General features: G+C 37.8%; 2 protein-coding genes across 2 annotated transcripts in view; one reads left to right on the top strand and one right to left on the bottom strand.

Moving 5' to 3' along the window:
• The window catches only part of LOC134750998 (zinc finger CCCH domain-containing protein 13), a 251,843-nt gene that overhangs the window by 28,293 nt on the left and 211,306 nt on the right, over nt 1-12,244 (top strand). The window lies entirely within an intron of this gene.
• On the bottom strand, nt 1,323-12,039 carry LOC134751246 (PR domain zinc finger protein 5-like). The gene is made up of 9 exons (XM_063686631.1): nt 11,714-12,039; nt 10,801-10,923; nt 8,908-9,903; nt 8,292-8,476; nt 7,387-7,494; nt 5,673-5,894; nt 4,124-4,235; nt 3,731-3,832; nt 1,323-1,520 (listed from the first exon to the last, which is right to left on the bottom strand). The coding sequence occupies exons 1-9, from the start codon at nt 11,840-11,842 to the stop codon at nt 1,323-1,325; spliced, it is 2,175 nt and encodes a 724-aa protein (XP_063542701.1). The 5' UTR covers nt 11,843-12,039.

Below are 12,244 nucleotides of genomic sequence, written 5' to 3'. Positions count from 1 at the left end.
ACAAGTAATAAATTGCATATTTTTAATCTTGTTGTTTACTTTACTATTACCAGTACATTGTGCAACGTGGGGCGTAAGTGAAAAATTATACGAGTCTATATAAAGACTCGAGTAACAATATTCTTACCTCGGAGTGACACACAATGATTTTCATTCATCAAAAAACAAAATTTTAAGCGAAATCATTATTAAATACCGTAAAATGGGGTGAGTAGGGGCAAAGCTGACATTCAAACCTCGATAACATTTAATTTTTACATATGCAAACTGAATTTTGGGTAGTTCCATTTTATAACTTTGACGATAAATAGGAAATCCCACCTCACCCCGTAGTTCCTCGTAATTGGGGTGAGATGGGATTTCATACAAAGGTGATCTTGGAAGATGTATTGTTTTTTTTTTAATTATGAGTATTACTATAGCTCCATTTTAAATTGAAATACATTATTTTTGTATATACAGAGCCTTGAGCATCGCCGTCGAGTCGCTTGCCTATCGGTGTTCTATCGGATACATTTCGGGGAGTGCGCACAGGAACTACACGATCTAATCCCACCTTCCCCTTTCCATCATCGGACATCCAGGCGCGGGGAGCGAATGCACCCGTTCGTGGTCCACATTCCATTCGTTCGGACGAAACGTTTTGCCTCCTCCTTTTTGGTACGGACGGCTAAGGAATGGAATGCGCTCCCGCCATCTGTATTCCCTGATCAATATGACCTCGGTCTCTTTAAAACAAGAGTGAATAGGCTGTTACTGAACCGGTGAGCTCCATCTTAGGCCCTGTCTTCACTTTCCATCAGGTGTGACTAGGGCCAATCGCCGATCAGTTTATAATAAAAATAAAAAAGTAGCCTTAAAATTCCATCTCACCCCCCTTTCATCCCTTCTCTCCCCATTCATAACCCAACTCTCCCCGCGAACCCTACTGACCCCATTTTACGGTACGGTGACATTTCAGACATTCAAACCTTACGTTACCTTTATGTTGGCACGATTACACTCGTGATCTTTGCGAAAGTGATATTTGAAGAGCCGGTTTAATTGACACAGTGAAATCGAAGGTTTTGAGCAAAAATTCTTTCAACTACAGGTTCTATTTCTCAACATATTTTCGTGAAATTTTAAGTTTTGTCATGTACCTACATTTATTTTTGTTTATTCACTTACTTTTTTTCAAAATGGCGGAGCCATCGGGGTTTGCAAGTTCGCAGGTTCTACAGCTCATACTAGTTATATTTATGCCGAACAAGATTTCGGCTGATTCTCCATGCCTCGACAATAAAACAACTTGGATTTTTGTTTAATTTTTTTATTAATTTTTAGTCATTCCTCTCAGTTTTTGTCTTCGTCGCCGGTACAATCGTCCCATCGGTCTTCACGCCCGCGTCCACATTATGCCGCTTGGCCAGATGCATTTGCAGCGTGTAGGGCTGCGTAAACGCGGATTCGCATTCTGTACATTTGTATGGCCGTTCGCCTGTGTGCGTGTTCATGTGGAACTGTAGGCTACTGTTGGTCTGAAAATAATGATGTTGCAAGTTAATTTATGAACAAGAGACCTATTTATGCCGTTCTCGTCCTCTAATCTTGTCCTGGCCCTCTTGTGACTGTCTGTAAGCAGTCAAATCTGTCTAATAAAATCGACCTTATGGATGGTATAGAAAGGATGCCAATCTCTTATGGCAGAATTGTTGCAAAAGTGACTGCTTTCAGCTTTAAATAATAGTTCCTAATCTCTCCGGTGGCGCTAGTTAGGCTCTGGGACATGAGTATAACATGAACCATATAAGGCAACAAATAACCCGACCAAATTACGTAGGTTGTTTTTGGTAGTATTTCGGTGTATGGTGGCGCCGCCTAATTACTGTTTTTTGATGGACACTTTTCATACATTGAGATTTGGCTCCTTTATATAGTCTCCATGATAGAGCTGTCTTATCTGTCATTTTAGTTTAGTTCGCGTAGCTGCCGCATGGCGCTAGTTATAATCTCAGGCGTAATGTACGGCCAAGTTGAGTTTGGCCCGATACAACAGCTGTACGTAATACAACTATTTATTGTAATTTGTATTTTTAATTATTTTTATTATATTCTATTTATTCAATAGCGCAACGTGTTATATGGTAATGTGTTTATCGGTCTATGTATGTACGTTCCTTTGTGGCACCAAACTGCTGAGCCGATTTGTATGATTCTTACTTCAATCGATTTGTACTTATTTTCCAATAATTACGATGGCATTTTCCATGCATAGTACGATTTATCGACCACATACGTGTCAATTAAATTTCAACCTTATCAATCCGATTTAAGGTTCAAATTAGAATGGACTTTCGGAGAATGAGACTCGTCTTCAAATGAATCAGAAAAACTCAACTATTTGAAATATATTTGGATACTTTGAGAAAACCTTCTAGATTGGTACGACCTGGAAAAGGGTTAACACATTCATTGCCGACGCATTACGATTACGCGAATTCGCGTATGAATGAATGGGTTAAACACATTTGACATGACTATAATACTCCGAACGGCGAAAGAAATATAAATAAAGAAAGATATATAAATGATCTTCCTACTTGTATTAAACATCGCTGCCTTTTGTTTGCAGATGATACAACGATAATTATTAGAGGTAAAAACGACAAAGAGCTAAAAGAGAGCATAAATGCTACTTTGACTGATGTAGGGCATTGGCTGCATCGGAATGGTCTCTGCATGAATGCTTCAAAAACTAAATTAGTTAGATTTGCTACAAGGAATAGTAAAATAATACCATTAACTATAAAAATTGATAATGAGCAAATTGAAGAAGTATCACATACAAAGTTCCTAGGCATTGATATAGACGAATATTTAAATTAGAAACAACAAATAGACGTAGTTTCCACTAAAATCAATAAATTTATTTATGCCATAAAAAAACTGAAGCGTATCACTTCTGACAAAACCGCGCTACTTGTTTATCATAGCTATGTTGCTTCTGCACTGCGCTATGGAATAGTATTATGGGGAAATGGCACAAATGTAAAACAAGCTTTCATAGCACAAAAAAAATGCGTGAGGGCTATAGCGGGAGTCAGGTGGTCAGAGTCATGCAGGCCGTTGTTTAAAAAGTATGGAATCTTGACAGTTCCGAGCTTATACATCTTAGAAATGTGTAAATTCGTTAAATGCAATTTGGAATTATTTGATCAGAAATGTAACATTGGAAAGCGCACAGTCACACATAAAGCTTTGACTGTCCCAAAAAGTAGATTAGAAGTGAATAAGAAAAATTGCTACCACATGGCTGTCCGCATTTACAATGCACTTCCTATGTCATGGACAGAGTTACCAAGCAACAAATTTTTCTCTAAGTTAAAAACCTTTCTATTAACTGAATGTTTTTACAATCTCGATGATTTTTTTCTCAGAACAGAACAAAATCGATCGCTTGACATGTAAATTATAATGTATATTGACTTGAATTGTAATGTAAACTATACTAATATTGAATTGACTCTGTCTTTGGAATGTAATTTATCTGGCTATTATATGTATATACCTATATATATTACTATTGTATTTTAGGAATAAGTCTATTGTATACCCTAAACCGGTTGATTGTGACACTTACTATTATAAGATACTATTGTAACATCTGTATACTGACATGCACAATCTGACAATAAATGATTACTTACTTACTTACTTAAAGACGGATCATCTGGGACGGATATCTTACTTGAAACTTGCGCCCGCATATAGTGCACGCGTGGTTCTTCGGAAGTTTTATATTCTTGTGCATATCCAAATGTCGTCGCAACGCTGTGTTTGTGCACAAGTACTGAAAAAGAAACATGTTAATGTTAGTCTTTCATAATTAAATATTTAAAAAAACCGGCCAAGTGCAAGTCGGACTCGCGCACCGAGAGTTCCGTACTTTTTAGTATTTGTTGTTATAGCGGCAACAGAAATACATCATCTGTGAAAATTTCAACTGTCTAGCTGTCACGGTTGATGAGATACAGCCTGGTGACAGACAGACGGACAGCGGAGTCTTAGTAATAGGGTCCCTAAAAACACCGTGTATGACATTAATCTCGGCTTCTAAACGGGGTAGGTATTAAGCAGTTACCTTGTCACAGATATGACAACGGTAGTTGGTTATGCCTGCGTGAATGACGCTCATATGAGCCTTGAGATTGGCTTTCTTTTGAAGAACCTTGCCGCATTGTGGACACGGGAATCTGCGACAAAAATAGTATAGTACATTACTACGGAGGCCGGGAAGAAGATATGGGGCTGTGAAGCTGGCAGTGGCACGCCCTTTTCACGCCGAAGCAAGCATTGTATAGTGCTTTTCAAAATGCAATAAAATACAGAAAAACCGGCCAAGCGCGAGTCGGACTCGCGCACGAAGGGTTCCGTACCAGTACGCATAAAACTCCAAAAAAATCACGTTCGTTGTATGAGAGCCCCACTAAATATTTGTTTTATTCTGTTTTTAGTATTTGTTGTTATAGCGGCAACAGAAATACATCATCTGTGAGAATTTCAACTGTCTAGCTATCACGGTTCATGAGATACAGCCTGGTGACAGACGGACAGACAGACAGACGTACAGAGGAGTCTTAGTGCGCACTTAGTCGGTTTTTTTTTTCTATTAAAGATCATTTTTAGGGTTCCGTAATACCCAAAGAGTAAAAACGGGATCCTATTACCTACTAAGACTCCGCTGTCCGTCTGTCTGTCACCAGGCTGTATCTCATGAACCGTGATAGCTAGACAGTTGAAATTTTCACAGATGTATTTCTGTTGCCGCTGTGACGTTTTTAAGTCGCATTTAGTAGGATAGGATACGTTGAAGAAAAATACCCGGATTAAAATTACAAAATGTATTTAAACTAAAAACTAACTAAACGGAAGATAGGGCCGTGAGTCTAATTCTGAGCTGGCAGATTAGTAAATTAGCGCGAAACAAGTCTTTGATAGGAGTCACTTCCCTGCACTACGTTGCAGAAAGTTGCACTCGGAGATAGACGTCTTCAGCCGTGGTTCCGGATCCTCAGCACGGGAACCTTCCGGAACGTAGAGGAGCATGCGCATTGCGCATCCAGGTTGGTAGGTGAGTATCTCAACCCCAGACTCGGTCCCTAAGATTTTATACATCTTAGTAAAATACTAAAAATGTTGTGTGACTGTGACATCCGGCGCACAAAGGAAGAATTATTAAGCGACCCTTTAAGCATTATTTCAGTGTTCACGGATGTGGCAGTCACAAAGATTACAATAGAAAAGTAAATTAAAATCAAATTGTCCTTATTAGAAATTCACAACACTTACCCGATCCGGGGAAATGTACACAGCATATTATGATTTAAAAATGATCGGCAACTCGCGATCTAGCTAGTTTGCGTCAAGGTTTTAATTATATATTCATATTTTAAATATTTAGAAGATTATTTGTGAAAGAAATGTCACTGATCTTCACAATTTTCTTAGTGACAGATTTCCAAAGATTTCAAGATTCAAATTTTAAACAGCCGGCCAGCACAAAAGGCTAAACACGAACGAGGTTTTATAGCAAACCGTTACACCGCTATAACAACAAATACTAAAAAGTACTGAACCCTCGGTGGGCGACTCCGACTCGCACTTGTCCGTTTTCTAGTTCGCCTACTTACGTCTGTTTAGGTATCCCTGAATGAAAATTACGGAAGTGAAGCTCGAAGTTGCAGATTCTCTTAAAGGTGATGTCACACGTCACGCAGTACCGCAACTCGACCTGCTCCGGGGGCTGGTGGGCGTCTCTGTCGTGCTCGTATAAAGACTTGCGGTCTCGGTATGTGTTCGGGCAGTGAGGACATTGGTGCTTTCGGCGTTTGTTTGGTGGCACATGAGTTTCTCTGCAAATAAGTTCTTGCAGGTCTTAAGGTCTTGCAGGTTCTACAATAATCCTCATAGACTCTAGCAACAGAGTGGTCAAATTAAATATATTAATAACGGGTCACTCACGTATTTTTAGAGTGGTCAAAGCTTGTAACAAACTCCCAGAGGATGTAGTATCGGCCCAAAGTGTCAATGAGTTTAAGAATAAATTAGAGCATAAAGCAAATTCTACTCAACACTGAGAACTCGGTTAATGACTTGATACAGGCACTATCAGTTATTTAAACTGCCTGCCTCCATTACAAATAATAATAATAAAGTTTTTTGGTAAAAATGACATTTTTATACAAGCTTTTATAGCTGACTGTACTTTTCTTTCAACAGGCCACAAACACAATTAGGCTACGTTGTTACCTCAGTTCCCTTGGCTACTAATCTCCATCATCAGATCAGCTCGATGGTACCATAATATGACATTGTCACGCAATTAGCTCCATGCATGAATTTATTTTTATTGTTGGATTCATAATTTATATCGTTGGAACACCGGAAATGATAAAAATACTTTTGTAAACCTTAACATTATTTTATTAAAAAATATTTAAAATGTTGAAAATTTTTGAGCGGTTGAAACGCTCATAATTTTTGGCGCGAATTCGACAGAGCGTGATGACGTCACACGTTGGGCGGCCCAACTGACGTTTGCTACTAATGACACTAATCTGTCGAACGCGTGACGTCACGTGGCGTTTCGAGCGTTTCGCTCACTAGCTTTTCGCGGGCAAATTTTTGTACTTTTTATTTATAATTTTAAGTAATTAAATGGTAATTTAAAAACGGAAATGCATTTGTAACATGATATAATGGTAACAAACATCCGAATAAAACATGTTTCGTTCAAATATAAACTTCATGCATGAGGCCAATTTACATATGCATGCAAATTTTCAGCTTCATCGGTAACCGGCGGGTTATTAACTTTCAAGATTTGAGCCGTACAAACATAGGTACATTGGAAGTTAAATAGGTGTCTAATTGTTATTTACAGTACATATGGTGCTACTTTACCGCACTAGTGCGATAATTAGCACATTACGCAACTACGTCGAAAATTTAAAGGACCTTATGTACTGTAAAACGTTGTACGATACATGTGCGAAAAATAGGAAATATGCAACGAGTATTGATAAATTAAAACTCGACCGAAGGGAGTCAGAGGTCCTGTAAATTTTCGACGTCGTTACGTAATGTGCTTATTATAGCACATGGTGTCGGAATGTAGCACCAGGGCCTTGTTGCATATTAAATTACAACTAATATTACAAGCGGAACTCCTTTTCTAATTTCACTTATTAGAAAAGCAGTTCCGCTTGTAACATTAGTTGTAGTTTATTATGCAACGCGGTCCAGATGTACTCTAAAAGCTTGTAACAATATTGTTATTGTTACAAGCTTTTCGAGTACAAACATTGCAAGTTAAACAAAAGCTTGTAAAATTGGTGTATTTACTCAATATGAAACTCCATCATCTTCCTTGATATCCTGCGTGTTTTGCATATGCTACATATTAATTGTCTGTGAATTTCATTCCAGTGTCGTTGGCGATCCGCGAATTTCCTGAAATAGGATTAGGTTTTCTGTCAAAATAGTACATTTTGATACAAGTGCGCAAGGTATTGTAGGGGATCGTTACCAAACTCCGCGTACTTCCCGCACCTACACTACATAAACTTCGCGTACTTCCCGCACCTACACTACATAAACTCCGCGTACTTCCCGCACCTACACTACATAAACTCCGCGTACTTCCCGCACCTACACTACATATGTAACTCCATAGGTTAGAGAGACTGCCGCCATGTATGGAGTAACTGACGACTGACAAAAGTTTCCCTGCTGCTGCCTTTTGCCCATTTTGGCGCCCGGGGCACTTGCCCCCCCCCCCCCCTAGCTACGCCACTGTACGCCACTGCCAGTAGGCCGTCTTTTTCTAACTGTATTAATTAAAGGGGGAAACTCCGCGTACTTCCCGCGCCTACAGTACATATGTAACTCCATACGTTAGAGAGACTGCCGCAATGTATGGAGTAACTGCAGATGTCAACTAGAGAGTCTAAACAACCAGCAGGCAGGGGCGTAGCTAGAGGATATGGCGCCCGGGGCAGTCACCAAATTTACGCCCCCTGACGACTGACAAAAGTTTCCCTGCTGCTGCCTTTTGCCCATTTTGGCGCCCGGGGCACTTGCCCCAAGCTACGCCACTGCCAGTAGGCCGTCTTTTTCTAACTGTATTAATTAAAGGGGGAAAAGTAGTCTATCTCGCGGCGAGATACAGTCGCGCCAATCATGTGCTAGCCCGGCAGGGTAGAACTAGTTATTGAAACTTTTTGATTCGTGAAAAAAAAATAACTTACCAAAATGGCTTCAGGCTCCAATCACAGCCATTGCACAAAAATCGACGTACATGGAATTCATTCATATGTGCGACTACATGTTCTCTCCGCATCATTCTGGCGCAAACATCGCAACGCCAGACGGACTTTTGCGGCAGCACTAAGGCTGGATTGTTGAAATTTGTATTGTCAAAGTGTTCAGGATGCTAAAACAGGTCGGGAAGATAGAAGTCCGTCTTGTTGACCATCCAGCTTTGCTATTTTACATACATACATACATACATAGGTACATTGCAAGTTAAATAAAAGCTTGTAAAAGTGATATCTAAAGGGTTTCTTTTGGCTGACTGAGGTACGAAACTGGCCAAGTGCGAGTCGGACTCGCGCACGAAGGGTTCCGCACCATTACACAAAAAACGGCAAAAAAATCACGTTTATTGTATGGGGGCCCCACTTACATCTTTTTATTTTTGTATTTGTTATAGCGGCAACAGAAATCTGTGAAAATTTAAACTGTCTAGCTATCACGGTTCATGAGATACAGCCTGGTGACACAGACAGACAGACAGTGGAGTCTTAGTAATAGGGTCCCGTTTTTACCCTTTGGGTACGGAGCCCTAAAAAAGTCAATACTTACAGTTCTTCTATGATTTCGTAGTGCATGTCCGTTTAAGTGTATGTGAAGCTGATACTTTACCCCGCATATACTACATTTATGGATTTTCTGTTTATCAACTATTGCATCATCTTTTTCTAATGTGATCTTTAAATCTTGCTTATTCATTTCGATTTCTTGGAAATATGGCAGAACCTGTTCAATCTTTTTATATCTCATTTTTATTTCCCTGAATCTCGAAGTTTTTTTCCTCTTCCTTTCTGCTTTTATCTGTTCATTATCAGCTTTAAATTTGATGTCTGTGTGTAACCCTGACTGCTTTTCTTTTCTTGCTTGCGTTTCAAATTCACTCTGATTTAAATCAGCTTTGGCATCTTCATCGTCTGAATAAATATTATCCTCTTCATTTACTTCTAATTTTGTATTATTATCAATGTTTAAAGATTCTAGTGTTTTAATTTCACATTTGTTTTTACCATGTTTAATTGAATTGTGTTTTACAGTTTTTACTGATAGTTTTTGTGCTGTATCAACTTTTCTTCTTTTTAGTGCAATCTTTTTGGTGTCAATTAATCTTTGTGATTTCCGGCCCAGTTTCAGTGTTGCTGTAGTTTTATTTATTTCTTTAGTTATCTTTGGTCCCTCTTGTAAATTTGGTTGTTTCACGACTGATAAAATTTCTCTGCTATCGTTTTTTGTTTCTGTAATTTCTTCAGAGGAACTGTAGCTATCATCAGCTCCAAAATTCTCATTATCATCACTATCATCATTGGGATGTTCAGTTTTAATATTATTTTTAATAATATCGTGTAAAACAACTTTAACATGTTTCATATTTGATATTTTAGTTTTTGTTACCATACTTTTGTATTTTGTGGGTACAATAACTTTATCATGGTCTACAGTTGAGCTTAGTTCATAAAAAAATGGTAATTCATGTGGTGTGCTTTCTTCAAAAACAGCATCATATTCAAAGTTTTGATGGACAGAAAGAGAAGATAAAGTAGGTTTTGTTGGCTGGAATTATAAAAATAATAAGTTTCAGAAGATTCTATGTCAAATACTCATGAAAAATAAGTTAACAACTGTCCTAATGGGCCAAACATGCACTTTTCTGATAATTAAATCAATTGCACAACAGTCCTAAATCTTTATAGGCCCTCAAGAAAATAGCAGCAAGTTGTATTTACTTTAAAATTATTGTGATTGTTTAGAAAAATTTTTTTGTGACAGATCATTTTTGTATCAAGGCCATTTTATAAATTGTACAGTCACCTGCAATAATATGTTACTCTTCGAAGGCCGCGAAAATATGTGACACGCTCTTATGGCTCTACAAATAAAATTGTGTCAAATATTTTTCGGTCTTCGTTGTGTAACATATTATTGCAGGTGACTGCACACTACAGATTTTTTTATATATAGGAGATTTTTATGTTATTTCAACTGAAACTCACAAGGTTTGGATTTTAATTTAAGGAAAAAAAGGATTCTAATCTATTTCTTTATTCTGTTACCACTTTTAGTCTTTATATGACGGTAACAGAAGAAAAAAATCTATAGAAATTCTTGAGACACTTTTTGTCTCCTATTAGGATTGAAAGAGCTCATGATTATGAGTAAAATTTGAAAAAATTGTGTTGGGGTTTTTTAAACAAATTGGCCCATCATTGTACGACTAGAACCTGCTAATGAACGGATCAGCATAGCCATCCAAAGGGGGAACGCAGCCAGCATATTAGGCTAGGTCACCCATGTTATGTTTTATTTCTTTTTTAGGTATTAGTTTTAGTTTTGTAGGTAGTTTTAATTTTAGGTTACTTTTTATTGTAAGGTTAGAATTAATTTCGTTGTTTATAATGAAAAGTACATATTTTTTGTAGTCATTGAACAAATCATAGATGTAGTGCTTACTAAAAGTTGTAAGGAGTCTTTCAGGATCATATGTGCTTTCTGCACCTGTGCCCGGAACCCACATATCTTGCGCAGCAGAGCCATACACTCCCAACACAAAGCTATATGCTTCTTGAGATCTAACTGAAATACCAAACGGTTAATAAGTTATTTGTCAAAAATTCTTACAATACAAAACACGTAGTTAAATTTTTTTTGCATTGTTTTATTACAGTTATTATGGCCACTTCCTGTTTCCTTCATTGAATCAGCTTGATAGTACCATAATATTGCATTGAGACATATGTATATGAATATTCAGATCAATCGAATAATGGGAAGTGCATTTAATTTGTAGGATTTCACCTGAACATACATATACATACAAACATTAAAAGTTAAATAAAAGCATGTAACAAAATATTATCTACGACCAACCGACCGACGACCGGTCTGGCCTAGTGGGTAGTGACCCTGCCTGTGAAGCGGATGGTCCTGGGTTCGAATCCTGGTAAGGGCATTTATTTGTGTGATGAGCACAGATATTTGTTCCTGAGTCATGCGTGTTTTCTATGTATTTAAGTATATATATATATATATATATATATATTATATATATCGTTGTCTGAGTACCCATAACACAAGCCTCCTTGGGCTTTATGTGGGACTTTGTCCATCTGTGTAAGAATCTCCTATAATATTTATTTATTATCACAATTTAAAGGATTTTATATGAGAACTACCTTATAAATTCTACAGCCATGGGATCTGGATCATGGAGACTGGGACCAAGGGACTAAACATGGTTCCCACCATCGCAACTATTAAAAAAAGCTTGTCGATTTTTTATATGTTGCATAACGAAAGGATAGGATTCTAATAGAGATAGCATTTAATCATCCTCTTCTCTTACGTATAAGAATCCCTTACTTACTTCGAGTATTTGGTCTTCGGTCAGAAGAGGTAGATACACGGCAGTTTCCACAGAAGACAGCGTCCTATCTGAACTGAGGCAGCCGCGGCATATTTCTAGATCTTCGGGCTCCAGTTTTATGTCACACATGGTGCTTCTGGTGTTTTGCAATGCAACTACTTAGTTCATACGAGAAATGCGGGTGTTACTATTACGATTGAGTTATAACGTTCACGATACTAATTATTGTTTACCTTATAAGTAGCTATGTATAAAATGCAATCTTAAGTAAATAGAGAATTGTAAAAATTCAAATTTATAATATTCAATCCAACTTGAAGCGCAATCGAGTGTATCTGTATCTTGCTAGCCATCTGTCAATATCCATTTGACATAAAGATTTTTTTATTTTTTTATTACTAGCATTGGCGACTCGGCCATCAGCTCAAACATGCCCGTTTTATTATAGTCGGTCAAACCAAATTGGCAGTAAATAAGAACCAAAAAAACTATACTCATCCTTTTTATTGGGTGCTAGTACTAGTGTAAGAC

Source organism: Cydia strobilella, chromosome 21 (assembly GCF_947568885.1).
Source record: "Cydia strobilella chromosome 21, ilCydStro3.1, whole genome shotgun sequence".
NCBI lineage: Eukaryota > Metazoa > Arthropoda > Insecta > Lepidoptera > Tortricidae > Cydia > Cydia strobilella.
Note: the sequence above shows the minus strand (reverse complement) of the source record. Positions and strands in the feature narration are given on the sequence as shown.

Bases quoted from the DNA above. Each gene is read 5' to 3' on its own strand.
- LOC134751246 (XM_063686631.1), bottom strand. From the start codon at position 11,842: ATGTGTGACATAAAACTGGAGCCCGAAGATCTAGAAATATGCCGCGGC. The intron at 3,833-4,123 runs GTAACTGCTTAA...TTTCTTTTTCAG, and splicing joins GTTGTCATATCTGTGACAAG to TACTTGTGCACAAACACAGC. The intron at 1,521-3,730 runs GTAAGATATCCG...CATTATTTTCAG, and splicing joins TATGCGGGCGCAAGTTTCAA to ACCAACAGTAGCCTACAGTT.